At 58.9% G+C, this 26,112-nt stretch overlaps 2 protein-coding genes across 9 annotated transcripts in view; one reads left to right on the top strand and one right to left on the bottom strand.

Moving 5' to 3' along the window:
• The window catches only part of COQ8A (coenzyme Q8A), a 35,061-nt gene extending 18,920 nt beyond the window's left edge, over positions 1-16,141 (top strand). Inside the window, exons 2-15 of the mRNA XM_028531388.2 lie at positions 789-974; positions 1,679-2,092; positions 2,333-2,399; positions 8,105-8,179; positions 9,679-9,804; positions 11,922-12,007; positions 12,148-12,288; positions 12,667-12,748; positions 12,865-12,958; positions 13,235-13,376; positions 13,591-13,698; positions 13,814-13,879; positions 14,181-14,267; positions 15,036-16,141. Coding sequence (XP_028387189.1) covers positions 798-974; positions 1,679-2,092; positions 2,333-2,399; positions 8,105-8,179; positions 9,679-9,804; positions 11,922-12,007; positions 12,148-12,288; positions 12,667-12,748; positions 12,865-12,958; positions 13,235-13,376; positions 13,591-13,698; positions 13,814-13,879; positions 14,181-14,267; positions 15,036-15,320 — 1,950 coding nt within the window. The 5' untranslated portion in view covers positions 789-797 and the 3' untranslated portion in view covers positions 15,321-16,141. The remainder of the gene's footprint in view (positions 1-788; positions 975-1,678; positions 2,093-2,332; positions 2,400-8,104; positions 8,180-9,678; positions 9,805-11,921; positions 12,008-12,147; positions 12,289-12,666; positions 12,749-12,864; positions 12,959-13,234; positions 13,377-13,590; positions 13,699-13,813; positions 13,880-14,180; positions 14,268-15,035) is intronic.
• Positions 16,142-19,523: 3,382 nt separating this feature from the next.
• The window catches only part of CDC42BPA (CDC42 binding protein kinase alpha), a 178,235-nt gene continuing 171,646 nt past the window's right edge, over positions 19,524-26,112 (bottom strand). For 7 of the 8 annotated variants that reach the window (XM_036016241.1, XM_028531089.2, XM_028531088.2 and 4 more), the window contains 2 exons: positions 24,150-24,307; positions 19,524-23,835 (listed from right to left, as the gene is read on the bottom strand). In XM_036016241.1, the coding sequence (XP_035872134.1) occupies positions 23,704-23,835; positions 24,150-24,307 (290 nt within the window). In that variant the 3' untranslated portion in view covers positions 19,524-23,703. The remainder of the gene's footprint in view (positions 23,836-24,149; positions 24,308-26,112) is intronic. The other variant, XM_036016238.1, reaches the window with a different exon arrangement.

Raw genomic sequence — 26,112 nt, 5'->3', positions numbered from 1 at the left:
CTCTTTGACCCTGACCTACATTAAGAAACACACTTTTTTAGACTGTGACCCGGTAGAGAAAAAACACAGAGAAGCGCTGTGTGCTCACACACAGGGAAACAAGTTTTGTAAGGCACGCTACCTGTGGAGCCACGGATACTTCCTTTTCTGCTCACACCCTGTTGTCTTTGAGGCTGGACTGCAGTGTGAAAACACTGGTGAACAGTTGAGCTTGGTCGGCGGGGGGTGGCGGGGGCGGGGGGCTCTGCCTGTGGGTCTCATGGTGTCTGGGTAGAGTGAGGGCTGCTGGGCAGGGACGGGCAGCCCTAATGGGCTGGGGACAGGGCCCCGGGCCTGCAGGGAGCTGTTTCGGGAACCAGTGCGCCCGCTCCAGCCTAGGGTGTGGCCCAGAGGAAAGAACGCCGGGCTCAGGCAGCATTTCTGATTCAGTTCCCGGTTCTGCCGCTTGGTGGCGGGGAGACTGTGGGCACATCAGTGCACCTGTCTGTGCCACCGGGGGTTTCGTCAGGTGGCCGTGAGACCAGGTGAGAACACGTCGGGGCGCAGCCCGGACCCCTTGGATCCCTGCATTCAGTGCCCGCAGTGCAGGCGAGTGCCTGGGCTGACCTTGAGCCCTGGGCCCTTCCCCTCTCCCTTCTCCCTGTCAGCCTGCATCAGAAGGGTGGTATCCCGGTCAGTGGAACCCAGGCAGTCGCCTGCTGCCCAGGGTCTGGGGTGGAGCTGACTGATGTGCATGGGACCCCGTGGGAGGTGTGACCCCCGCCCTGACTCGGCCTGCTCTCTTCCAGCCCTGAGGGATGGCTGCCATGCTGGGGGACGCCATCATGTTGGTCAGAGGCCTCGCCAAGCTGACCCAGGCAACCGTGGAAACCCACCTGCAGCACCTGGGCCTCGGCGGGGAGCTCCTCGTGGCGGCCAGGGCCCTGCAGTCCACTGCGGCGGAGCAGATCGGCATGGTCTTGGGAATGGTGCAGGTAAGGCGGCCGGTCTAGGAGGGGTGCCAGGAAGGTCAGGAACTCACTCAAGGTCACTCAGGGCTCAAAAGTAGGGAGAACCTGGGCATGAAGGTCAGGTCTCGGCACCTGTTATCAGGAAAACACATACCCCTGACTGCCAGGGGCAGCCAGGCCGGCCCTGACGGCTGCATGGCATCTGGCGAGAGCCCCTTAAGGGTGTGTCGCGGCCGCCCGGTGGAGTCCTGTGTCCGGTGAGGCGCTGGCCTAGAGCGGTGGGGCGGCCCGCTGCACGCTGCCCTTGCCTTCGCTCATCCGGGGTTATGCCTGGGCTTCTCCAAAGTCTCCTGTCCTTTGCCCTGGTTTACCCTCCCCACGGCCCCAGGGGCCTGTCCTTTGCCCTGGTCAGCAGGTGAAGAACTTGCCGGGAGCGGTAGTCCCTCGCCCGGTCCCAGCTGGGCGCCCCGCAGGTTCTCAGAGGCTGTGGTGGGGCCACACGGCGGGGCCCTGGCAGAGGCAGGGCTGGAACCTGGGCCTGCTGGCCCCGGGGCTCCAGAACTGACCACAGGCCTCGGGAGTGATGGGTGCTGCCCTCTGGGGGGACAGAGGGCAGGACAGTAGGGGCGTGCTGTCTTCTGCAGAGGGGGGCGGCCGAGGGGGGCGGCCCCGGGGGCCACTGGCTGGCCCCTGCCCCTCTCATCTGTCCCCGCGTCTGTTCCCTGCAGGGCCAGAGGCATGAAGAGCCTCCCGCTGCCGCCGAGGGCTTTGACGACCTGGAATCAGAGTTGCACTTCTCAGGGCCAGGGGCCGAGGGAGCCCCCGAGGATTTCTCTGCAGCCTCCTTCCAAGACCAGCCATCGTCTCCGCCCCCCGGTCACGCCGGCAGCGCGGGCCCGGCCTCAACCTATGTGGACAGCGGGCCCTTTAGGACAGCGGGGCTCCCGGGCCAGGCTGCCTCTCCTCTGGGCAGGGTGAACGGGAGGCTCTTCGTGGACACTGGAGCCCCCTTCTCTGCCGCTGGCCTTCAGCGACGGCTCTTCCACCAGGACCAGTCCCCTGTGGAGGGCCTTACGGCCGAGGACATCGAGAAGGCCCGGCAGGCCAAGGCTCGCCCTGAGGGCAAGCCCCACAAGCAGATGGTGCGTCTGGGAGCCCCCGGAGCCGCCCGCCGGTGGTTCTCATGGCGGTGCTGGTGTCAGCCCCTCCAGGGATCGTGGGGTCGGAGGCTTTGGCTTTGGGGACGGGGAGGCCTCTTCTTGCTGGAGTGTGCTGCTGGGCGGGCCTGCTGCCTTTGGGGGTGAGGGTGGAGGGAGGGCCTGGAAGGCTGCTCCCGTCCCCGCTAGCTGACTTCCCGAGGCCTCTTTCCCTTCGCCCTCTAGCTCAGTGAGCGGGCTCGGGAGCGGAAGGTGCCAGTTACACGGATCGGGCGGCTGGCCAACTTCGGAGGTAAGGTGGCTGGCTGCGTGCCCTGGGGCCACCTCCCTTGACGGGGCATGCCCGTCCTGGCTGAGCGGGGCTGGAGGTGGAAGAGGGTGGGGCCCACGGGTGTCCTGGGGAGTCTGGCAATGGGTCCTGGGTGTTTCTCACCACGGGTGGCCCAGCTCCTGGCTTCCACTCTGCCCCAGCCCACGCCTAGGGGTCAGTGTGGCTGATGCCGCACGCACGAAGGGCTGCAGCACGAAGGGCCGCACGCACAAAGGTCTCCGGCCACACAGCGGGGGGCGGGGGGGCTCAGTGTCTGCAGCATCAGCTCTTCCTCCTGCCTCCACCACGCCGCTGCTCAGCCCCGTGGGGGCCTCTGCAGGAAGGAGGCCGGGGAGTGAGGCGGAGTCCCTCTCCGGGCCTGTTTGGCTCCCAGACAGAACAGGGTTTGCCCCTGGGACTAGCCATTTGGGGACCCATTTGCTGGACCCCCACAGGCTTGTGGGGCATCAGCAGTGACACCGAGGTGCTGCGGCCCTGAGCTGCTGCTGTCGTTGAAAGTCCGTTTCAAGACGCTTTAGCCTTGTGGGCTTTGTTTGTCCTTTACTTTGGGGCTCGAATAGCCGTGGTGCCCAGCACACCCGTCCTGCTGTCGGAGCTGAAGGGTCGTTGCATGGCGAAGGTTTGCAGCAGCGGTACCTGCCTTTACGACACCGTGTTAGCATGTCTGCAGCATATTTGCTGAGCAAAATATCCCCGGGGAAAGCACCGTGTCCCCTGTGGTGGTGCAGACTCTCAGACAGAGCGCCGGGAGCGCGTTTCTCTGACCCTCGGCGGTCCCCGGCGGGCCATGCCGGCAGCACAGTCAGTGAACTCGGTCTGCGTGCGAGCCCTGGGCCAGTGGCCGTGGGCAGGGCTGTGTCAGACCGAGGCCTGCTCGGGTCTTGGCGGTGCCAGTGCGGGGCGGGCGTGGCCGCTCACGGCTGGGGGTCCGCCTGCCGTGTCCTTTGCCTTGTCCGCCCCTCGTGAGCGCGAGGTGGTCCTGAGCTGCAGACTGGCAGGCTCGGGCTGGTCATTCCTTCAAATGACGCCTCCGGCCTGTTGTGTCTCCTCGCCTGCTGGGACTCCGGTCACACACTCAGACCCTTCCCTCTGTTTCGTGCGTCTCCTCTGCTCCTTGCCATGTCTTCCACCCTTTTCTCCGTGCCTCGGTCTCACCTCCTCTGCACCTGTGAGGCGAGGGAGAGGGGACAATGACAGAAACGAGACTGACCGAGAAAGCGGCCCTGCAGAAAGCTCTCCGAGGGCAGTTGCGCGTGCGCTGTGGTGGCGGCGAGGACTTTGGCTCAGGAGTCCCCGGTCCAGGTCCCCAGGCAGCAGGGAAGAGAGCAAGGGGAGGGGGGGCGGGCAGTGAGACGGCAGAGCGGGCGGCGAGCGGAGAGGAGGAAGGGAGGGGGATGTTCATGTTCTGTTTAGGGAGGGTTTCGAAGGGTGATGCCTAGTTCGGAGGCTGAGGAGAGAACAATGGGTCAGGGATGAAGAGTAGAGGGACTGGACTCTTGGAAATCTTACTATGTTTAAAAGGTAAAAGGTTAGGGACCCTTACTTCCAGAAACATGCTTCACTTTAAAAACTAGTTCACGAGACTCTGCTGGTTTTCTTGAGAGACACAGCAGCACAGGAGTGCTCTGTGCCAGGCAGGCGCTGCGTAGGTTGGGGTGCAGAGCCGCCTGCTCTCGTTGCCTCGTTTCCTGAAGACGGACACCCCTGGGTGGACTGTTGGCACGTGAGCAACGAGGCTTTCTCTGGGGTCATTATGCGCCCACCCCCGTGCTTTCGTGTCCCCCCCACAACCACTGGCTGGCAGGGCGGTTGACCTCCATCGAGGCCGTGGTGCCACCAGTGTCACGCCTGAGGCAGGGGTGTGGGGGCAGGGCGCCTGCTGTTCCAGGAGCCAGCCCAGAAGGAGGCTATTTCCCCCTCTCAGACGCTCCAAGGGGGGCAAGGCCGTTGTTATTGTCTCCGGTTCCCGGTGAGGAAGCTGAGCCCCAGCCGCCTCCGTGGCCCGGGGCCAGATGCTCGCGTGTGCCGGCACCGGAGCCCAGGAGGCCTCCACCCCAAACGGCAGTCGAGCGAGCCTGCTGCCCGAGATGGGTCCGCTGTCCCCTGCAGCCGACACGGGAGCCGTGTGAGGTGTCCCCCTCCCCCCGGGGCCCAGTTCTCAGCACGGAGGGCCAGCTCCAGAGCCTTCGAGAACACACTGCAGGGAGCTTCCTCCTTCCAGGTCCCCTTCCCCCTGGGCTGCGGGCTGCAGCCCCCTCCCTGGGGCCCCCCCTCCTCTCAGGGGGCAGCCTGGGGGGTGCAAGTGACAGCAAAGAAAGCGGCCTGAGTTACCGGGGTTCGGGGTCGTCTGGAAGCGGAGGCAGCGTCCTTGCCCACCGCCCGCTGTCTCTGGTGGGCCCTGCTGTCCGCCCGCCCAGCACCGGGAGCGGTGCCGACAGAACCCGGGTTCGAGGCCGTGTGAGCGCCCTGGGGCTGGGCACTCGCAGCTGTTGCTCTGCCCCTGCTGTCGCCCAGAACCTCCCTGAGCCTCGTGGGCCGACAGGCCTGGGGGTCCACAGGAACGTTCCCGAGCCTCCTTACCTGCGGTGCCGTGTGTGAGAAGGTGTTTTATCTTCTCCTGAATCCCTGGGGCCCGCCTGGGTAAAAGCCTGTGGCTGCTCAGGGACGGCCTCATTCGGCTCCCATGACCTCCAGAGGGACTTCGGGGGGGCAGGGGCACGGCTGGGGGCCCAGGCTCCCAGACCACCCCAGTGGGCTCCTCCCTGGAGAGGGCCCTGCTCCCGCCCCTCCCCCCCAGTTTCTTGACCGTAAAGCTGTTTGTGAAGGAAATGGGAAACGTCGGGAACGTTCTCGGAAGGCGCTGGCACCTTCTCACAGGCCAGGATGGAGGCCAGGCCGCCCCCTGGGGGCCGCAGAGCAGGTTCCACGGCGCGTGTTCCTGCAGGGCTCCCAGCAGGCTGTGTGGCCAGGCCGGGCCCCAGGACGGGTCAGAACGTGGGGAGGCGTGCTGTTCCCAGGGCTGCGGGGGGTGGGGCTGCTGGGCCACAGGTGACAGGGAGCGAGTGCTCGTGGGCCCCGGGTGTCCTCACTGGGACCTGGTGGTGAATCCAGTGTTCGCCTCTCGGTGCCACCCGGTTCTGAGAGAAGCAGCGTCCATCTGGGACGCTGCCTTTCCTCCCAACAACGTGCCGGGGAATTGCCTTAAACTTGGCTGAGTCAGGATGGCGGGAGAGCTGGTTTTCTCCGTTCACTGGAGTAGGAACTCCGAGGCCAGGGTCAGGGCTGCGGGGTGGCTGGGCCTGGCCCTGGGCTGGTCTTGAGGGCTCTTGCAGGGCCGCAGGAGGAGCCTGAGGCCTCCTTTGTAGAATGTTTTTTTTGTTTAATGATTTCATGACGGGCCCTTGTTCTTGGAGACCTTTGACCCTGACCTGCAGCCCAGAGCTGGCCAGAGAGCAGTTTGACAAGGCATCAGGGGGTGGGGTGGGGTGGGGACAGAGGAAGAGCCCTGGGATGCCTCTGCCTGCAGAAGGAGGAGCTCCGTCCACTCCCGTCCCCGCCCCGCCCCCCCCCCCCCCCCCCCCCCCGCCCCTGCTGTGGCGTCTGTTCCCAAGGCTGGATAACCTCTGATGTCATTGCCTCTTTTTGTAGGTTTGTCTTTGGACTTGGTCTAGGCAGAGGAAAATCTAGATGCAGGGAGACACTGGTGAAACTTGCTAGAGCTTGAAAGTTAATATTGTCCTTTATTTCACTAAGTCAGATAGTGTGCTGGGTGGGGCAGGGCTGGGCAGGGAGGTCAACGTTTAACCGGAGGCGAGGTTCCCAGCTCTGTGCCCAGCGACCCCCAGGGGGAACAGGTCCCGGCAGCTACATCCCAGCATCCACAGGTATCCTTGGTGAGCCTTGGGGTCACCCTGAGGGCCATTTCCAGATGACAGCGGCTTCTCCCTGCGGCTGCTGGAGCTTGGCCTTCCGGGCTCCTGTGCTGTGCCCTGCAGTGGCCACCAGCCACGCAGGGTGCCGGGCCCTGGAGGTGAGGCTGGTCCCTGGAAGTGAGGCTGGTCCCAGCCGGGGTGTGCTCAGGGGCAAATGCACTGGACTGTGAGACCTTAGCACAAAACAAAGTAAAATATCTCTACTAATATCTATATTGAGTGCTCGTGGAAGTAGTATTCTGGAGATACTGGGTTAAATATATGATCAGAATTTACTTCACATGTTTTTTGCTTTTTAAAATTATATACAGGGTCCGGCGGAAGTAACACCTGCTTGAGTGTGGCTGGTAGGGGTAATAACATGGGTATAGTAATTTATAGTTTTGATTTAAACATTTCACCTAAAGTGCCCTGTGGTGTGCTTGAGTCTGATACCGTTATGTGACAGAATTACATGCTTGTGATTGTGTAGTAAAAGGTTTTGTAATGAAGGGGGCGTTACGTGAGCTGGACCGTGCACGGGCTGGCACCGAACTCCGTTGGACGCGCCAGTCTCGCCGTTCCGAACGGGAGGCCTGGTGACGGCAGACGCCTCCGCAGCGGCGCCGGCGTCGGCGCCGGCCGGAGCACTCCGCCCAGTCCCCTCGGTGACTTAGTGGGCAGGGCCTTCTGTTCTTCACAGAAGCGATGTGTAGTCATTGGAGGAATTTGGGGAGGCGTGTGCGTGTGCAGGTTTCCTTGCCTGTCAGTCGGGGCATCCGGTGTGAGTCCGCCCCCTCCCGGAGTGGGGGCTGCCGCTCCCCCGCCCCCAGACCGGCTGGTCTCAGGGCGTCTTCAGTGTCTTCCCGGGGTCTTGGCTGCTCCTTCTGCGGAGGTCAGGGTGCTCGGCTGCACGCCCTTCCTTCTCTCTGTGCCGCTGTGTGTCCCCCGCTCCCCCACACGTACCTCTGCATCCAGCTGGGACAGTGCAGAAGGGAGAGGAAAGAGCCTCTACGCCAGGCTCCCGGGCGCTCAGCGTGGCTCTCGTGGGCAGCTGCTGGGCTCCTCGGGCCTCCTGGGCAGTCAGGGTCACCCACCGCCCTCCTCTGGGTCAACATGGCATTAACGAGCTTGGATCTAGAGGACAGCAGAAGGGGGCGCAGGGCCGGAACCCGTCTTGAGACCGCTGCCAGCGCCCGAGGGAGGGCTGCGGCCTGAGCTCCCAGGGCCCCTCTGGCTGCGCCTGGGGACACCCGACCTTCTGCTTTTGCAAAGTGTTCCGACTGCTCCGGTGACCGCTGCTTTGTGCCACCGTGCTTTGTGGGGCCTTTCCTCCAGCTGCAGGCACTCAGAGAACCCTAGAGAACTGGAGACTCTTCCCAGACCCCCACAGTGGGGGACTGTGTCCCTAGGGCATGTCCCGTTCTCAGTCCTCCCCCACTGCGCCGAGTCCCCCGTGTGTTTCCTGGTTGCACGTTGTCCCGGGGTGTCCCTGAGTGTCCCCTAAGCCTGTTCCTGAGCAAAGGTGATGGGGGCGGGGGTGGGTGGAGCTTTTTCCCCAAAACCACTTGCCACATCTGTTGTTACAGATGTGCTTCTCCTACCCTTTTCGTCTCCCCTTTCAAAGTGGAGTGGCCTCAGGGGTCCGTCCCCAGGGACCTGGGGTGGGTGTGTCGGGGGCTTGCGGGTGAGGGCCAGCAGGCAGCGGCCCGGCTCCGGAGCGAATGCCTAGAGCCCTGCACCTCCTCCTCGCAGGTCTGGCCGTGGGCCTGGGCTTTGGAGCACTGGCTGAAGTTGCCAAGAAGACCCTCCGCCCTGAGGAAGCCTCCGGTGAGCTGGGCCCTCGGCCGAGGTGGCAGGGTGGTCCCTGGGGCTGCAGCGTTGCCTCCTGGGGTCACCTCGTGTCCCACCTCTGGGGGCACATTCACCTCCAGTTCTGGGTAAACGGCGTTCCTGGGGTTGCCCGAGGCCTGGAGGCTGCTGCGCTCCAGTCCCTACCCCGGCCCACCCTGGCCCACGCTGCCTTCCCGGGTCGTCCGGCAGTGGCTGGCGCACCTGCACTCCCCCAGCGGAGCCCAGGTTTCGGCCCCGCCTCTGCTGCGCCTGCTCTGGGGGCTGCTGGGGCCTGTTGGCCTAGCTGGTTGGGTGCCCGGGGCTCCACGTGCAGCCGGGGGTGTCGGTGCTGCCAGGAGAGCCCCCACAGGGCCCCCACCTCTGAGGCAGAGGTCACGGCACCTCCCCCTTGTTCCCCGGGGTCGGCCAGGAGTCAGGTTAGAGCACTCGGTCCCCTCAGGAGATGTCAGCTCATTCCAGTATCTGACACCTCCTCTCCCTTCCATGGGGACCCCCATCCAGTGACACCCCACTGTCCTGCCCATGTAGGTCTGGCTGCTAGCTCAGGGCTGGGTTCCTCTGGGGTCCTGCCCGTCACATGCATGGCCCCTGTGCACCACGAGACCCTCTTGTGGGGTCGAGGGGCCCCTGGGAGAGAAGGTGCTGACCTGTCCCCATGGGCCCCCGAGCGTGGGGAGCACAGGGCACCTTGCGTGTGCTTGGAAGGGGCCAGAGGGCAAAGGAGATTTAGCGAGGGTATTTTTAGTGTCAGTGAGGGAACACTTTGGAAATGAGGCCAGCCTTCCCTAGGCATGAGCCCTTCCTGCCCGCTGCCCCCCCCCCCCGCCCCCAAACTGGCTGTCCTCTGTGTCACCACGTCCAAGCCGGGGAGAGGCTTGAAGTGGTTCCCGGGTTACAGCTGGTACCCTTGGTCAGGGAAGCAGTGGCCCTAGCTGGGGGTCCGGGGGCCCAGGAGCCATAGGACCTGGGGCTCAGGCCAGGGTGGGGCGGCCCCCAAGCTCTGCTCCAGCTTTGGGAGCGGGCTCTGGGGCTCGGGGCCTGGAGGGCGCTGACCAGCCCGGCCCCCTCTGCCCCAGAAGAGTTTCCCCCGAGTGGGTGGGCACACCCACCCCTGGGCTCCCGTGGCTCGCCGGGTGATTCTCAGAATGGGCCATGCCCAAGCTGGTGACTGAGCTGTAAATGTGGTCGGGGGACCCTTGTTGGCCCAGCCATCCTGGAGTGGCCCTGCTCACGGGCCACGCCTCCCCTCGCCCCTGCCCAGTGGGCCGGGTTGTACTCGGGCCCCCCGTGCCCCAGCGGGAGAGGAACTGCCTGTCCTCACTGGTGCTTACAGGGTCCTTGGGCCTCGCACCTGTGCCGCCTCCCTGGGGGCCACTCTCGAGCCCTGCTGGCCTCTTCCTCTTGCCACTCGGGTGGGGTCAGCAGGCACCGAGAAGGGGGGGTGGGCGCCGCGATGACCTGGCTTCTGCCCGCAGGGGGTAAGAAGGGAGTGCTGGACTCCAGCCCCTTCCTGTCGGAGGCCAACGCGGAGCGCATCGTGAGCACGCTGTGCAAGGTGCGCGGGGCGGCACTCAAGCTGGGCCAGATGCTGAGCATCCAGGGTGAGTGGGGCCCCGGCCGGTGTGCAGGCTCCGGGGGGGCCCGGGGGGGTTCCTGCTGCCCACTGCTCCTCTTGCTGGAACCTGGCTGGTGCCTGGCCGGGAAGCTCAGGGCGTGTCTTAAACCGCAGCCCACGGTCACCTTTCCTCTTTCTGGGCGTTTTGAGGTACATAGAGGTCATCCCGGCACCCCAAAGTCGGCGAGTCTGGCAGCTGTCTTGCTGCCCCCCTGCCCTGTGTGGGCTGGAGGGAGCGGAAGGGGCCCACGGGCCTGCTGCAGTGTGATGCTGGGGACGAGGGGCACGTGGCGCCAAGGAGGGAGGGCCAGGGAAGGTGGCGGAACAGGAGGCTGGCTCTGGGGCCCCGAGAGCGGAGTGGAGATTGGGGGAGCCTCGGGGCTCCCAGGGGTGCCCTCCCACCCCCACAGGAGTTCCCGAGTGGGAGCGTTGGAACGTGAGGTCCCCTCACGAGCAGTTAGATGGACTCGCTGGACTGGCCAAGTGTCAGACAGGCGCTGCTGACACACACGGTGGGTGGGCCGGGGCCCGAGAGTGGCCTGCGGGTGTGCAGACTCCGCAGCAGTTCACGCCCGAGGTCTCGAGACCCACACGCCCCGACCCTGGGGGTTCCACGCTTAGCGACTTCTCTGGAGGGAACCCCCCGAGGTGCAGCCCAGGCCCCGTGCAGGGGGCTCCAGTGAAGGATTCATGGCGGCTACCAGCGCGGTCCTGTGCCATCTCATGACGGGGCGTGTTCTGAGAAACGCACCTTTAGGACGTCACCGGGCAGGCGCACTCACGCACACACAGACAGCATAGCCTGCTGCATACTTGGGCCGCGTGGTCAGCCCAGTGCTTCCGGGCCACAGCCTGTGGGGCACGTCCCTGCACAGAGCGACACGAGGGTAGGTCAGCACTGGGAAAGGGTGCCAGCAGGAGATGACAGCACCAGGGGTGTGAGGCTGCTGCCGGCATGCTGTTCCCCTTACTGTTCAAGTGTTATTTACTGACCTGAGAGAGAGAAACTCTGATTTGTTGGTCCCTGTCCTGACCAGGATCGTACCTGCAACCTTTGGTGTATTTGGATGATGCTCTAACCAACTGAGCTACCCAGCCAGGGCCAGCATACTGCTTTAGGGCAAACTTGAAAAAATAGGTGTGAAGAGTTCCCTCTCAAGTAGCGATAAGAAGATAAGCAAACACCTAACCCAGCACCAGCTGTTTCTGATCACGTGTGATCTGTGCTTGCACGCGACTGGTCTGTTTGCGCCAGCATCACCGCACGTGTGTGGGGACAGCTGTGGTGTGAAGGGCGTTGCCGGGCTCCACTGTGAGCCTGCGGCACTGCGGGGTCCCCGCCTGCTCACGGGAGCTGACGGAGCCTCGGCAGCGGCCCGAGGGCCGCGTGCAGGGACTTTGGGGGCACAGGACGCCCCCGGCCACAGCGCCCATGTCAGAAAGCTGTGCGGCGGCCGGGAGTGCTAGGGGAGGCTGCCCTGCGGAGGGTGGGCTGCAGCGGCCTCCAGGCGGTGTGGCCCCTGTCACAGAAAACCAGAGAAAGGGTCAGGAAGAGAAACAGTTGTCAGCAGGGGGTCAGACATGGGTATTTTTAACATCTTACTGTATTTCCTAAATTTGTCCTTTCATAACCGTAAAAAGCCAGGCCTGCTACTTCTAAGAAACCCACCTTCTCAGGTCGCTGGATGAGTCCGTGGCGCTCTGAACACCAGGCCGGTGCTGCACAGGCCCACCCAGTGCCCGGGGGTGGGGGGGGAGGGCTGGGTGCAGCTGGCTCCGGGTGTGATGGCCGGTCTCGGTGCCCCAGGAGCGAGCACACCCAGGCCTGTGTCCCTCTGGAGCTTCCCCCACCCGTGTGCCAGGTGGGCAGATGCTGCCAGGATGCGAGGAGGAATCTGAGGCTGGGCCTACGGCGTGGCGTTGGGCCTAAGTCTTGTCATCTCTGAACGTGGGCTTCCAGTGGGGGGGGGCGAGGGCGGGCAGAGCACCTCTCCCAGGAGACCGCGCTGCGGCAGGGTGGGCGTGGTGGGCACGGTGGCTCCTGGCCTGTGCCCTTCCTTCTCAGGGGTCGGCCCCCTGCTCTGACTCCTCTGGTCCTTCCAGATGACGCTTTCATCAACCCGCACCTGGCCAAGATCTTCGAGCGCGTGAGGCAGAGCGCGGACTTCATGCCGCTGAAACAGATGACGGTGAGGCAGGCGGTGCACGGAGGCGTCCGGTCCTCCCGTCACTCCCTCCCCCTGCGTGGGAGGGGTGTGCTGTGGGTGCTCCTCCGGGGGCCCCACACGGCTGGGCTGCGCTCACAGCCCGCCCTGGCCTCTCCCTCCAGAAAACGCTCAACAACGACCTGGGCCCCAACTGGCGGGACAAGCTGGAGTACTTCGAGGAGCGGCCCTTCGCAGCCGCGTCCATCGGGCAGGTGCACCTGGCCCGAATGAAGGGCGGGCGTGAGGTGGCCATGAAGATCCAGGTGGGCACCCGGCGCGTGCACCTGTCCCCACAGGGGCTGCGAGGGCAGAGCCGGGCGGGCCCTGTAGTGTGGGCACCCGCGCCGTCCTTCCTGGCCACGGCACCGGGCGGCTCTGGGTGCTGCGAAGGTGGTTGCTGGGCGGCTGTGGGAGTGGACAGCCTCCCGGCAAGCTCTGCCTGGGTGGGGCGAGGACAGGGCACAGCGACTGTCTCCTTGGGGCCCGAGCTGGAAGGCTGGGGCCCTGAGCGGGGGGCAGAGGGGGGCAGCTGGGACTCACCCAAGGCATGGGGGCCCGGTGGGACACTCCTGAGCAGCTCTCAGCTGGGGGGGAGCGTGGGGGCCCGCCTGCACCTGGGACACCCCTCTGCTCCCCCGCAGTACCCCGGCGTGGCCCAGAGCATCAACAGTGACGTCAACAACCTCATGGCCGTGCTGAACATGAGCAACATGCTTCCGGAAGGTCTGGGGCTGCCTCTCGGTCAAGGGCAGGCATTTGGGGCGGGCTCTGGGCACCCGAGGGGCCCCCCCGGGGGAACCCTCGGCCTACCCTAAGACACCCCCCCCCCACCCGTGCAGGCCTGTTCCCGGAGCACCTGATCGACGTGCTGAGGCGGGAGCTGGCACTCGAGTGCGACTATGAGCGGGAGGCCGCCTGTGCCAGGAAGTTCAGGTGCAGCCCCCGTGGGGCTGCGGTGCTGGGCAGCCGGGCCTCGGGCCCTTTGCCCGTTGTCCCCTGGCAGTGGGAGACAGAGGGACAGTCTTTAGGTCATCCGTGGGGGCGGAGAGGAGGGTTCTGAGGGGCACATGGCTGTGGTCAGAGCCGGGGGCCGAGGCCACATCCTACCCACCCAGTGGGTGGGCTCAGTCCCTTGTCACCCCGTGTGTCACCCCCAGGGTGGGTGTGGGGAGCAGCTGGGCCCTGGGTGTGACCTCCCACCCTTGCCAGGGAGCTCCTGAAGGACCACCCCTTCTTCTACGTGCCCGAGATCGTGGACGAGCTCTGCAGCCCTCACGTGCTCACCACGGAGCTGGTGACTGGCTTCCCCCTGGACCAGGCAGAGGACCTGAGCCAGGAGATCCGCAACGAGGTGTGTCTGCCCCCTGCCTCGGAGCCTCCAGTCGCTCCATGTGTGGCTGAAGGGGACCGGGGGCCCACTGTCTGTGTCCCCCCCGCCCTGGGTGGTGCCCTCGGAACCCAGTATCCTCTAGGCAGCAAGTGGGGCCCGGTGGGAGATGGGGGGAGACGGGAGTCGGGCCCCCGGCCCCAGACTTTCCATCACCAGGCCACCCCACCCGCCCCAGATCTGCTACAACATCCTGGTGCTGTGCCTACGGGAGCTGTTCGAGTTCCACTTCATGCAGACGGACCCCAACTGGTCCAACTTCTTCTACGACCCTCAGCAGCACAAGGTGAGCCCCGGGACGGGCAGGTGCAGGGGCCTGAGAGCTCCACGGGAGCGGGGGCTCCGGACCTGGGGGCTCCGCTCCCATCCGCAAACCTCCGCCTGGCGTCGCCCCTTCCCAGGTGGCTCTTCTGGACTTCGGAGCGACTCGGGAATTTGACAGGTCCTTCACTGACGTCTACATCGAGGTAGGGCAGGGTCTGGCCTGGGCCCGCGCCACCCTGAGGCTGGGGCAGGGTGTGCGGGGAGTGGGGGGGAGCGGGGGAGGCCGACCGGGCTTCTGTCCTGTGTCCCCCCCGTGCTCAGTGTGGTGACAGTAGGTGAGGCCACGGCCCTATCGGGCTCACGGGCCTGGCTGGGACCTCCAGGCCAGGGGTCCAGGAGGGACAGTACAGACATGGGGCCAGCAGCATTTGCGGGGAAGAGGGCCAGGAGTGCCCACCTGGCCCTCGGCAGCTCCTCTGTTCTGCCCACGGTGACCCCGAGCAGATCATCAAGGCTGCTGCAGACAGGAACAGGGAGGCCGTGCTGAAGAAATCCATCGAGATGAAGTTCCTCACTGGCTACGAGGTCAAGGTGAGCTCCCTGGACGCTGCAGGCCCACAGGCCTGCTGCTCCAGGCACAGTCCCCGGGGGCCTGGCCTGAGGGGGCCGACCGTTGGGCGGGCTGCCTTCCCTGTGTGGGTGGGTGGGTGGGAGGTGGTGGACAGTGGGCTCCTTCTTCCTCTGAAATCCTGAGCAGAAGCTCAGCTCACAAATGGGTGAAGTCAGAGGTGGCAGCCCCCTAAGGGGGTCTGTAGAGCCTGGGGCCACCGTGGTGTCTGAAAGCTGGGCCTGCCCAGTGTTTGGGGTTCTCAGGGTGGCAGGGCTCAGGGGCCGTCAAGTTGGGTATGGAAGGGGCTTGTCATGAAGCCCGTTTTTCCTCCTCTCACCACTGGAGATCTGCGTCAGTCGCACAGTCTTCAGGGCTCGGTGGGGCTGCCGGCCGTGTCCCTGTCTCCCAGAAGCAGCCCTTTCCTTGACGCTGTGGGGGGAGACGCAGGTGGTCCTGCGTCTGTCACCGCAGCACTCGAGACTGGGTTTCGTGCAAACTGAGTCTCAGAGCCTCCAGGCTGGGCGCACGGTCCCTTGGGTCTCACTGTCCCTTGGGTCTCACGTGGAGCCCAGGGCACACCCTGACGCCGCTGTCCTGGCCCCTGTTGGTTTGCATGTTCGCCCCAGTTAACCATTATTCAGTCCAGCTGAATACGAAACCCTCCCTGACCTGACCGACCCTCCCCTCAACCTCCAAACTGAGCTCTCGGGGAGCGCTCAGGGCTGCTCCGCCTCCCTCCCCACCCCCAGGCCATGGAAGACGCCCACCTGGACGCCATCCTCATCCTGGGGGAGGCCTTCGCCTCCGAGGAGCCCTTCGACTTCGGCACCCAGAGCACCACCGAGAAGATCCACAACCTGATCCCCGTCATGCTCAAGCACCGGCTCATCCCGCCCCCCGAGGAGACCTACTCACTGCACAGGAAGATGGGGGGCTCCTTCCTCATCTGCTCCAAGCTGAAGGCCAAGTTCCCCTGTAAGGCCATGTTCGAGGAGGCCTACAGCAACTACTGCAAGAGGCGGGCCGAGCAGTAGCCGCTCAGTGCAGACTCGGCCCCTGTGCCGCCGAGGCCGGCAGGAGGCCGGCGGTGGCGATGCTCCGCTCCGTTGAAACTCCTTTGCCCGAGGAGAGCGGGTGGCCGGCTCCGATGGGGAGGGGACGCTGCTTGGAGCCCCGCTACCAGCGCTTATCACGGTTTTTATTGCTAAGAGGCTACGGGATGAGATGTGCCGGAATGAAAACGAACCCCGACTCCTCTGCCAGAACCTAACAGCCGTTTTATTCACCCTCTCAAACACTCTAGATGAAGATAAAAAGGCAGTTTTACTCCCTTTTCCTTTTTAGTAACGAACGGGTTTTATCTGATGTGAATGTTAATCAGAAGACAGAGGCTACTCCCTCCAAATCCTTGCCACCATAAAACCACCCAGAGAAGCCTTTTTGGATGCTACTGAGCGAGTATATGAGGTTTGTGTGTGCATATGTTTCTAGAACGAGATTTGTGTTTTCTGCTCTTTTTCCCCTCCAGCTGGTGACCCGCAGCTGGGGGGAGTCAGGTCTGAGCGTGCCGACCGGTCCTCCTAACCCGGTGAGGCGCACGCCTGCACGCTGGCTGGTCGCTGCGCTGCCCGAGAACCGCTGCCCCCGTGGGCAGGGCCAGGAGCAGCGGGGCGGGGGGACGTGCCAGCGCCTGTCTTCCAGCACCTGCTACGGGTGCTGGAACTTGTACGGTGTGGGACATGGATGTGCAGATGTCACCTGGGAAGACACGAGGGGCCCGCACAGGCTCTGTTAACTTTTGTAAAATTCTTGTAATTGTCTGATTTACTTGTTTCAATAAAACCAAAACATCCTACCATCGTGGCATTAATTCTTTCATTCGTAAAAGGCTCTGAGCTGATGGTGAGGAGCCTAAGGTCAGTGTCACACTCCATCCTGTCTCCAGGGACTCCCGCAAAATTTGTGCATGTTCCCAGCGTGAGGCTTTTGGTGCATGAATGCGGAAGGCTTAGCGTACATTCCCTACCAGAAAGAGCGGTGCGGGGAGGAGAAAGAAGGGCGAAGGGACAGCGTGCGCCACCACCCTGGCTACTACTCCGTCACGCACCTCCTAGGCCCTGCCCCACACACACAGAAGAGCCCCAGCTCGTCGGGGGCTGTACCTCCTCAACATTGGCAACCCGCAATGGGTCGGCACCGGCCTGAGCTGCAGTGACACCACTTTAAGAGATCAGCTGAGCAGTACGTCCTAAAAAGTGACTTTTCCTGTGCACCTGAGTTCCCAGGCAAGGGGGGCATCCTGGACATTTGGTAGAGGCCCTTCAGACAGACTGTGAGCACCCTGAAAGATCACTGGGGTAAATAACTTGGAGAGACTGCACTGGTCCGAAATAGGTTCTTAAATAGGTTTTACGGGTTCTTAAAGGAACATCTCTCTGAAATTTTGTGCTGATGAGTGACAGACAAGCCGGGCTCTGGGGCAGGATGGCGAGGTCTGGGTGGTCTCCCTGACAGCTGCCGCTCCTTGGGGGAAAGCCTGGTGCTCAGCACTGCCTGCTGAGTCCCTGTCAGAACATTTCATCCGGAAACTGCAGAATACGCATTTTTTTTGCACATGGAACATTCGCCAGAATGGATCACATACTAGGCCACAAAACAAGTTCCAATAAACTCAAGAAGACTGAAGTCACATCAAGCATCTTTTCCAACCATAACGGCATGAAACTAGAAATCAGTTACGCAAAGAAAACTGGAAAAAAACTACAAATATGTGAGACTAAACCACATGTTCCTGAACAACCAATGAGGATCAAAGCAGCAATCAAACACGAAATCAAAAACTACCTTGAAACAAATGCAACTTTTCAAAATTTATGGGCTGCAGCAAAAGTATTTAGTTCAGAGAGGAAATCTCACAGTTACACAGGCCTTCCTCAAGACAGGAAAACCTGTGACTCGACACCAAAAGGAACTAGAAAAAGAATCAATAAAACCCAACGTAAATAGTTAACATCAGAGCAGAAATAAAACAGAAACTAAAGAACAATAGAAAAAAACAAAACAGCTAGTTCTTTGAAAGATAAATACAATTGATAAACCTTTAGCCAAACTCAAGGAGAAAAGCCCAAATAAAATCATAAATGAAAGAACAATTACAACACCACAGAAGTACAAAGGGCCATTAAATACTCCTATGGAACAATTATATGCCAACGAATGTAACAATCTAGAAGAAATAGATAAATTTATGACCTGGTAAGACTGAACTAGGAAAACTACAAAATCTAAACAGACCGATTGCTGGAAGTGAAGTTGAAGCAGTAATAAAACTCCCAATAAATGAAAGTTCAGAACCAGATGGCTTCACAGGTGAATTCTACCAAACAATCGAAGAATTAATACTTACGCTTTTTAAGTTATTTTTAAAAAACCGAAGAGGAAGGAATTCTTCCAAACTTGTTCCACAGAGCCAGCATTACCCTTATACCAAAACCAGACATGCACATTACAAAAATAAAAATAACAAAATTACAGGCTAATATCCTTGATGTGTATAGACACAGAAAAGGATATTAGGAGTGAAATCTTTAGGGATTTCACTAAAAAAACTAGAACTGAAAATTAAATTCTGGATATAAAGCTAATATTCAGAAATTGGTTGCAATTAATGATCAGAAAGAGAAATTAGGATAATCCCATTTATAATTGCATCAAAAAGCATAACATACCTATGAAGAAATTTAACCAAAGAAGTGAAAGATGTGTACTCTCAAAACTATAAGACACTGAAGAAAAAAATAGAAGATACAAATATATGGAAGCATATACTGTGCTCATGGATTGGAAGACGTAACATCATTAAAATGTCCTTATATTACTTAAAACAATCTGCAGATTCAATGCAATCCCTATCAAAATATCATTGGCATTCTCGGAACAGCTAATCCTAAAATTTATCATTTATATGCAACCACAAAAGACCCTGAATAGCCAAAGAAATTTTGAGATAAAAACAGTGGGAGTACCACATGCCTTGATATCAAAGTATACCATAAAGCTACATGATTCAAACAGTATGGCACTGGCATAAAAAACAGATATACAGATCACTGGAATAGAGAGCCTAGAAATAAACCCTTGCTTATACAGTCAATATACAAAAAAGGAGGAAAGGCTATATCATATGGGGAAAAGCTAGTAGTTCCAGTTAAGTGGTGTTGGGAAAATAGGATAGATACATGCAAAACAAAAATTAAATTGGACCACTTATTTACACCACATACAAAAATAAACTGAAAATGGATTACTTAGACCCAAAACCATAAAACAACTAGAAGAAAGCGTGGGCAGTAAACTCTGACATCATTCTCAGCAGTATCTTTTTGGATACGTCTCCTCTGGCAAGGGAAACAGAAGAAAAACAAATGGGACTACGTCAAACTAAAAAGTCTCTGTACAGCAAAGGAAATCGTTAACAAAAAAAGATAACCTACTGAATGGGAGAAGGTATTCACCAATTATACATCTGATAAGGGGTTCATAACCAAAATACATAAGGAACTCGTACAACTTCACACCAAAACACAAACAATCCAATTAAAAAACCTGAATAGACACTTCTCCAAAAACGACATACGAATTTCCAACAGACATATGAAAAGATGCTCACTGTCACTAATCATCAGGGAAATGCAAAATACAACCCCAGTGAGGTATCACCTTACACCTGTCAAAATAGCTATCATCAATAAATCAACAAAAACGTGTTGGTGAGGATGTGCAGAGGGGGGAGCCTCAGACTGCTGGTGGTATTGTAAACTGGTGCAGCCACGATGGAAAACAGTATGAAGACTGCTCAAAAAATTAAAAATAGGGTGGGTATTTATTCAAAGAAATCCAAAACCCTAATCTGAAAAGATATATATATATAGACTCCATGTTCATTGCAGCATTATTAGTAACAGCCAAGATACAGAAGCAGTCTGGCCACGCCCACTGATACAGGCAGCAGGGAGTTCTGACCAGAGGAGAACCGCACACAACTCTTACCTGAGCTGTGGGAGGAACCGAGAGTCCCGGATTAAACTAACCCCACGTCCTTCCGCAGTGTATGGAGGACGCCCGGACGCAGGGCAGGGCCCGCAGGGAGCAGAACCCTGCAAGACGAAAGAGTCGGTCACCTTTTCTCCATTCCTCAGACTTTTTAATCAGGGGAAAAAAGACAAAATACTCAATTCTAACAGTTCCCTGTTTTATTGCAATACATCAAAGTCTGGTTAATATTAAGTGATACCGACATAAAATATTGGCGAGGAGTCTTCTGTTACATTTTTGACTATCCCACCTTAAATATTTCTGTGCAAAAGAATCCACACCAGTTTGGTAGCAGAGAATCTCTTATAAACTTCCCTAAGACACCGAGGGCAGAAAACCAAACCAAATGAAATGAGGAAGTGATAAAAGGCCAAAGCAATGTCTTTTCCCCTTCCATACGCACATCATTTGTCAGCATTATACTCTAAACAAAAAAAAAATGATTACACCTAGGCCATGCAAAACTGTACAATAATATTACAATGAGAAAAAACCCTAAAGAACTTATGAAACAAATGATATTACACTATCAAATAAAAAGGCAGGTCATTTTGTTTTCATGAGATTTCAGGGTTGATTTGGTTCTGTCAACCTCCCCCACCCCCCCAAAAAGGACAAGGTTCTGTGTGCCAGGGCTGCCCCGGGGAGGGCGAGAGGCCGGGCCTGCTGGCCAGTGCCGGGCTGGGAGGAGATCTGGCGAAGCAAGGGACTCTGCAGAGAACGCTGGGCTTGAGTGACAACTGAAGTCATAACAAAGAGAGAGGTTTTAGAGATGGACTCCAGGAAACGTCCTGAGGGGCCGGGCCCGGGGAGGTGGGGTGGGAAGTGCCCGTTACTTCCCTGCTGTGCCCAGTGGATCTGGGGAGTGGCGAAGTGTGACCACTGCTGAGAGTCCCACTCCGTCCAGAAAGTGGACAGTGAGCATCCCAAGGCCCCGTGCAGCGGAGACCACAGGGCTCGACCACGGCCAGAGGCAGGCAAAGGGCCCTGCTGTACGTGGGGGGAGGGGATGTCCGCCCAGCCCTGCGCTGGCTCTTCTCGAAGGTTCCTGAGTCCACATAAATGCCACCTGGGCTTTCACAGAAGTAGGCGTGGCTGCTAAGAAACAAAATGATTCTAACAGTGCGGAAAGCAGGGAGAGGTTGAGAGCCAGCCAGGGAATGGCAGGTTGTTGCTGTAAACATAATATGAATTTCAGTCCTCCCTGAAGCTTGGGTACAAGAACTGATTGGGAAGCTCGAGAGACCCTTTACGGCCGTGTATCTCATGGCCTGAACACTGTGCTCCCTGGGAAAACAAGTCACTAAGTTAGCAGGGTGTGTGCTGTGTGTGTGTCCACACATAATTAAGGAAGTGAAATACACGTTAATAGTCATTTGATAAGAAGGCAGGCTTGTTTTTGGTAAAAAGAAATATATATGTATGTACATAATTTCATACACCCAAAGCACATGACAAGATTAAATTAGAATTTGAGGGTCGACAGCAAACTGGCTGGACGTAAATAGCACCAAATACCAACACTTCGGGCTATGTCAGAAATGTCCCTTCGCTTATTGTTCCTTTCTACTGAGAAGAGAACGGAGTTCCTGCTGCCATGTACGTTTTAAAGTGTCCCCCACAAACACAAGGGTGACCTCAGACGGCATGGAAACCTTCCCGTGACCCTGGCTACCGATCCCTTCGACTGACTGCCATTTCCCGTTTCCCCGGCACTCTTCCCCGTCTTTTCAAATCATTCTCTTTAGAAGCTTCTGAAGGCGCCCACTTCGCGTTGGGGATGAGACTGGTAGGGGGATCGTTATCTTGGGAGCCTGCCAAACTAGAACCCTGTCTGTGTTTCTTCCGGAGTCCTGCTGTTAGAATCTAGCCAGGCCTGGGGCCGGTACCACGTACGACTGCTGCGGAAAGCGCACGTGCTAGGTAGGCCGCACTCCACAGGGATGCCAAGAAGTGACGGCCTGTGAGCCCCGCAGCCGGAACGAGCTTGCTCTCATCTGCCCTGTTGGGAGGCTGAAGGGTACGACTCACTAGTGGAGTCCAGGCTTCAGTAGGATTATATCTTGATCCTAAAAGCATCCTTTAAAAAGTAAGCACCTACAGGCAACACTCACTCACTTAGTTGTCGGAGAGATAAACTAATGACTTAGTACAGAGTCCCAGGGAAGAGAAGCAGGTGGGGGGTATGTGAGGACCAAGGAATGGAGAGGAAAAGGAGGGTCAGGAGGGGAGGGGGCAGCCGGCCAGACACTCAGCCACTGGCCAGCTGGTTGCTTCCCTCCTCTCCTGGGAAATGCCAAGTTTAAGGAGCTACCAGAGTCATGTGGCAATAACCCAACTCAAGGTCCAACCCTGGATACCGGAGGTACAAAACAGTCTTTCGTGACACTTCTTTTCCAAAAGCAAAAAGATCTGGGAGGTTAGAACTGCACAGTAAGTCAGGCCCAACCAAAGTAAAACTGTCTCATCTGAGTGAGTCCCTAGCTCAGAACGTCTAAATGTCAAAGCTTAATGTTATTATTTTTAACTTCTCTACTGTAACCTTTTGCGATATAATCCCCAAACAGGATCTTTTCTCCTGTCACTGAACCTCGATGACCTTCTGCACAGAGCAGCTTGGACCTGGAAGCAGGCTCGGCCCCCTGGGGCCCGCAGTGGCCCGGCAGGCGGCACGGCTGCTGAGGGCTGCGCGGACTCCGGTGACTGGCAGTGTTCCGACCCTGACGCTGCAGGCAAACTCTTCCGCTTTAGCTGAAGTTCAAAGAGAGGGGGAAAAAATCCTGTTTCCAGTTCTCAAATTTAGATAAAAAGAAAAAGAGGAGAGAATTCTCTTTACTTCCATGAGATATGTTTATTTCTATCTCTTTCTCTATCATGTGCTTAACTGGTGAAATGACAGGAAAAAAGTTCTGGTTCTGCATCTCATTTTCTTGCAGTAATTAAAACAGCAGGAATTCAAACGGAAATGTAACTAACAACACAATGTAGCAAGTGAGGGGAAAAGCTTATCCGGTCAAGGTGGCACTCGGCCCGCCCACGCTGGGCAGACCTCCTGCCAGGCCCTGTGAACACGTGCATTACCCACTGCGTATGGGAAAGAATATTTGGTTAAGGCTGTTCAAGTCCTTGCTTTTGAGGTTTTCTATTATTTGGTAATTAAACCCCTTTCCCAGGCTTATCTGAGGAAGCTGGCACCACACTCAAAACAGACTCCTCCCTGAGACGCCGGCTCAGCTGGGGACAGACACCTCGCTGCCACTAGGGGGGATGGGATTAGCCCAGAAAGAAAAGCACTTCTAAGACCCTCTCATGGCCCTTCGGAAGCCGAGTTCCTTGTGTCGGATGGAAGGGATCAGAAGGTAACAAAACTGCATTTCTACATTCATCTGCAGAAGGTACCACCGTATCAAAACAGGAGAAGCGTGGCTCAATTCTACTAGAAAAAGAAAGGTCTTGGATAGAAGGAAATCTGCCTCCTGAGGCTGCTGCTGCAGAGGCCTCAAATGTCAAATAGTCTGGCGCCCAGGCGTGCACCAACCCCACAACACCGAAGTCTGCACGGTTCCCTACAGCTCCCAGGGGACTGGGCCCTGCCCCAGCGCGAGGACGCGGCACCAAAGGGAACCCTGATTCCTCTCCCTCTCCCTCCGCAAGGTCAGCTCCAGGCCTTTCTGCTGTTTAAATTACTTAGCTGGAAAACAGACAAGAAACAACACACTTCTTTAAATTAAATGCTCTCTTATATATGCATCCATCTTTCACTGAATACAAGATGCTTCTTTTCACTATGTACATTCAGTATTTAACCTCTACATTTGTGTAGTTCTTTAAACTCTGCATCGTAGTAAAATAGGCATTGTTTTCGTTAATAAGGGCTGACTGGCAACGACCGGGTCGACGTGCACTGTGGGTGCGGACGGGAGCTCCGGGACCACCCGAGAACCCGTGCGCCGTCTGGGGACTACACTGAGACGGGCAGAGAAAACAGAGTCTGTCTAATCCTACCGTAGTGCTTACAACTTTGTGTCATCGGTCTACTGAAGCTACCGTTTGGGGGCGCGGGTAAAATATTATGGAAAGCAACTCTAAGGGTATGAAATGAAATCAGTGTTAATCTAAGCTGTTCCATGGACGTCTGCCTTTATGGTTGTTGCTGTGAAGCGGAGGGGCAGGTCTGGGAGCCGCCGTCACACTCCTGAGTCCCGCCCCCCACCGCTGCTGCCACAGGGCTGTCAGGCAGAGGCGGAGGGACAGACGGAAGGGAGCGCGGGGCGGGCGGCTGAGAGCGAGAAGTGGCTCTGGTCCGTCTGGGGTCGAGGCGGGTCACGGGTCCCAGGTCCCGCGATCCGTGCTCTCCAGAGAGAGACTCTTGGTCTTCCGCGGGGACGCCGGGCTGGGCGGGCTGCTCAGGTTGGAGCTGTTGGAAGCTGTGGAATGCCTCGGAGAGTCGGAGTCCTGTGAGGCCCAGAGGAAGACATCAGCGAAGGGCGAGGGGGCAGGAGGGTCTCAGGTGACCACTGGTCCCCCCCTATGACCTGGTGTGACTTTTCTCCTGTCGGGACAGGCCCCCTTCCCGAGCTAAGAGGCACAGAGCACAACCAACATGCACGGGCCTTTGGGGACGCAGGTCACGTTCACGCAAAGTCACGAGGAGTCTGAGCGCCTCCTGGACACCAGAGTCTGCGACCTGAGCGATGGCGAACACGCGGGTCCCCGGGCTACAGGGGCGCCCCGCCCTGGCCCGGCCAGCGCCCCCACGCCCCACTCACCTCCCCGTCGTAGTCTCTGGCCGGGGTGTCACTCCCTTGGTCCATGCCTCCCGAAGACAGCGAGCCCTCGGACGGGGACGGCAGCGGCTGCCGCTTCGCGCTGTAGCTTCCTCCGGAGAACTCTCTCTTCAGCGCGCTGCCGTTCTGTGCGGACGACCCTGCGGCACAGCGGGGAGGTGGAACTCGACAGACGCCCACGGGGGACAGGGTGGCGAGCCAGCCTTCCCACTGCCCCGGGTCCCTGCCCCCTCCCGCGGCTCGGAGGCCTCCGCGGACGGGCAGCGAGTCCCGCTGCGTCCTGCCGGCTCCCAGGCGCACCCTGGGCCCGGCCTCCCCCACGGCTGGTCCTGCTCCGGGGCCGCCCTCGGGACACCCGGGGAGTGGACAGCGCGTGCTGGCCGGGCCTGGACCGCCCCGCTTGCTGGACAAGTCCCACGGAATGAGCCCTGGAGGTCCCCACTCGGACGACACTGCCCTCGAGGGTCCTTCCCGCTGCCCGGCGCGGGTGCCTGCTGCCCCCTCACGCACGGACTCACGGACCGTCACGCCCCGCACAGGGCCTGGCGCCCCGCAGGTGCTCAACGACGGGCCCGGGACGGGGGAGCACAGAACACCTCCCCGAGGTAAAGGCCACCCCACCGGACGCACAGCCTCACTTCGCTTCTAGAGAATGCTCACAAAAATACAAAGGAACCTGGGCAATTTCATCCTGCAGGGCAAAAATCCCGAGATACAAAGCTCTTGGCATTCCCTCTTACTTTAAAAATTTTGCTTAAAAAATGTTTTAGTTTGCTGAGCTTCAATAGTAAGATCACTGGTCATAAAAGACTATGGTCAGATACAAACTGTGACTATTTTAGCTTTTTGCTGGTTTACCAAATTCCAGTTTCGTGGGTTTTTTACATTAAGAATTCAATAAAAATGCCAAAAGACGACTGGTAAAGGCTACGTACCCGGTGGCCACCCAAACACTGAAGTCTCCGCGACCCGAGGGGAACCCCCCAGCGAAGGGCCGTCCTTGGCGCGCCCCCGGCAACTGCGCATGTGCTGACGTCAGTGTTGTGCGACCAACCACCAGCGCGGGAGGAAAGGCCGCGTCCTGAGGTGGCTTCGGCCCGGACACCGTCCAAGGACACAGGCAACACCTACGGCTGTCGGCTGACTGGCTTTCAAATGGGAGCCTGCACGTGGGCGACCCGATCCTCTCACAGACCGGTCGCGGGGCATGGAGAGGTTTCGTTCAAGTCACGATGACACGCGTTGGGACCCGGGGCTGCGCGGGTGCCGCCCCCTCCAGTCACACCCTCCGACCTCTCAGTCAGTGCGGCGCTGCTTCCGAGCAAGTGGCCAGAGCAGTCCTGGGCCCAGAACAGTCGCCCCCAAGTTGGAAGCCACAGTGACCACGTGACGATCGCTGCACGTCACGCAGGAATTACCGAAGACCTCAGTGACCTCAGCGACATGAAACTAATTTTTAACTCGGCCAAGTGGTCCAGCTGCACCCTCCCCTCATCCCGTGGTGAGCGGCTTCTGGCGGCCTGTGCCCTTCCCTTCAGAGGAACAGCGCCTGCGGCGCACCCTCCCCGCCCCCCCTCCGGAGGAAAAGCGGCTCCCGCCACAACTGGACGGGAGCACAGCACGGGAGCACGTCACGGAGCGCCATTTCCTCTCCCCTGGCCGTTAGCTCGGGCTTCTGTGCAGAGGCCAAGAGGAGACGCCGCCGTTCAGACTGGGAAGCAGAGGCCGACAACACCGCACACGGCGAGCGCCTGAAAGCAGGTACTCGTCAGGGGTGGCGCTGCCCTCCGCACCCTGGCGGGAGAGTGGGTACCTAATAGGTCCTTAAAAATGGCTACTGAGTGAATGACCAATCTTATCTTGCTTTTGTGGCAAAAGGGTAGATTCTTGAACCCGCCCCCAGCCCTCTCTCAGTTACTCAAACAGGCTGATGTTTTTTGGCTTT

Source organism: Phyllostomus discolor, chromosome 15 (genome assembly GCF_004126475.2).
Source record: "Phyllostomus discolor isolate MPI-MPIP mPhyDis1 chromosome 15, mPhyDis1.pri.v3, whole genome shotgun sequence".
In the NCBI taxonomy this organism is placed as follows: domain Eukaryota; kingdom Metazoa; phylum Chordata; class Mammalia; order Chiroptera; family Phyllostomidae; genus Phyllostomus; species Phyllostomus discolor.
This window is presented reverse-complemented; position numbering and strand designations above follow the sequence as displayed.